The sequence below is a fragment of the Morone saxatilis genome, unplaced genomic scaffold, assembly GCF_004916995.1.
Source record: "Morone saxatilis isolate NCDOM2014 unplaced genomic scaffold, NCSU_SB_2.0 Contig17, whole genome shotgun sequence".
Lineage (NCBI taxonomy): Eukaryota > Metazoa > Chordata > Actinopteri > Moronidae > Morone > Morone saxatilis.
The window spans coordinates 2,340,407-2,341,652 of NW_023339729.1; the positions used below are offsets into that span (position 1 = coordinate 2,340,407).

General features: G+C 53.7%; 1 protein-coding gene across 1 annotated transcript in view; it reads left to right on the forward strand.

Moving 5' to 3' along the window:
* Positions 1–204: 204 nt before the first annotated feature.
* The window catches only part of LOC118326515 (VPS10 domain-containing receptor SorCS1), a gene marked incomplete in the record, with an annotated part of 146,103 nt that continues 145,061 nt past the window's right edge, over positions 205–1,246 (forward strand). The window contains 1 exon segment of the mRNA XM_035659526.1: positions 205–1,069. Coding sequence (XP_035515419.1) covers positions 374–1,069 — 696 coding nt within the window.

Here is a 1,246-nt window from a genome sequence, read left to right on the forward strand (position 1 = left end):
AAAATGTGTCTGTGAGGAGAAATAAAAGAGCGGCGGAACAAAATGACTGTAGTACTGACTGCTTTAATTATAGCCGAGCATATGGTGGGAAATAACAAATATGGAGAAAGACAGCCCAACATTATCCTCCATCTCTCAGTCCGGGTCCTCAGCTCCTCCCCCATGCGTGCGGGGCTTCATTTGATCAAATCCTTCAACTTGGACCACTTAGACTCAGCCGCACTTTTTACAACACTGCATTTGGGCAACGCCACAACTTGCGCAGCACTTCCTCTTCCACCGCCGAGCGGCAGTTCAGTCCCCGAGAAAGGGCAGAGAGAAGAGTGCGGGAAAGGACTTCTTGCATCCGCAGCATCATTCTGTGCCGCCAGCAATGGAAAGGCAGGTCATATTTTGCCCAAAGTGGCACAGTGCGCTCTGGTTTTTGCTTTTGATGATGCTCTGTTTCTCTCATGCCGCCAAGGCTGAGATAACTTGCAGGTCATGCCAGCCTGGAAATAAGTGGCGTGCACAGGAATTACTGCTGAAATTCGACACGAGTGATCCCGCAACAGGATTAAAGGGAGAAGTTTTTGGACGCGGAGACGGAGCAGGGAGCTCCGGGGCTGCAAGTGCCGAAAGTCGGCGGCTCAGTTGCGCAGCTGGGTCCGCTGAATGCGCTCCAGAGATTCGGGCGGAATACACTGAGCCGAGGCTGAAACGGAATACAGACAACCTGCACGCAAACAGCGAACCCGGTGAGAGCGAGTTTGCAAAGATGAAAGTTTCTCGGGTCAAAATGAGCGGCAATGGCGCAGGTTTTACCACCAGGACCAGAAAGCGCGCCAGGAGGAACAGTGATGATAAAGTCAGAACCCCCGGTTCAGCCCAGAGTCAAGACCCGGGAGAGGGCAGGAGCTCGGCGGCTGGACGCAGAGTGACGCGCTCTGAGTTGCGCTGGAGCGGAGAGGAGCGGAGAGCCGCCGGTCCGAGGCAGGAGGAGCTAAAACTTAACAGTTCAACGTTCGCCTTAACCGGGGACTCATCTCACAACCAGGCTATGGTGCACTGGTCCGGGCAGAACAGCAGCGTAAGTGATTTATTATGTCCACTTTAAGCATCACTGGCAATATGCGCGAATCCACAGAGGAGGGAGATGTGCGCTTATGTCGGCCGCCAGGTGCGCACACAGCACCCTCAAGAGAGAGGAACCAAATCTCTGTCTGATGCGCCGTTTAAGATGAGTGTGTGTGTATGTGTGAGAGTG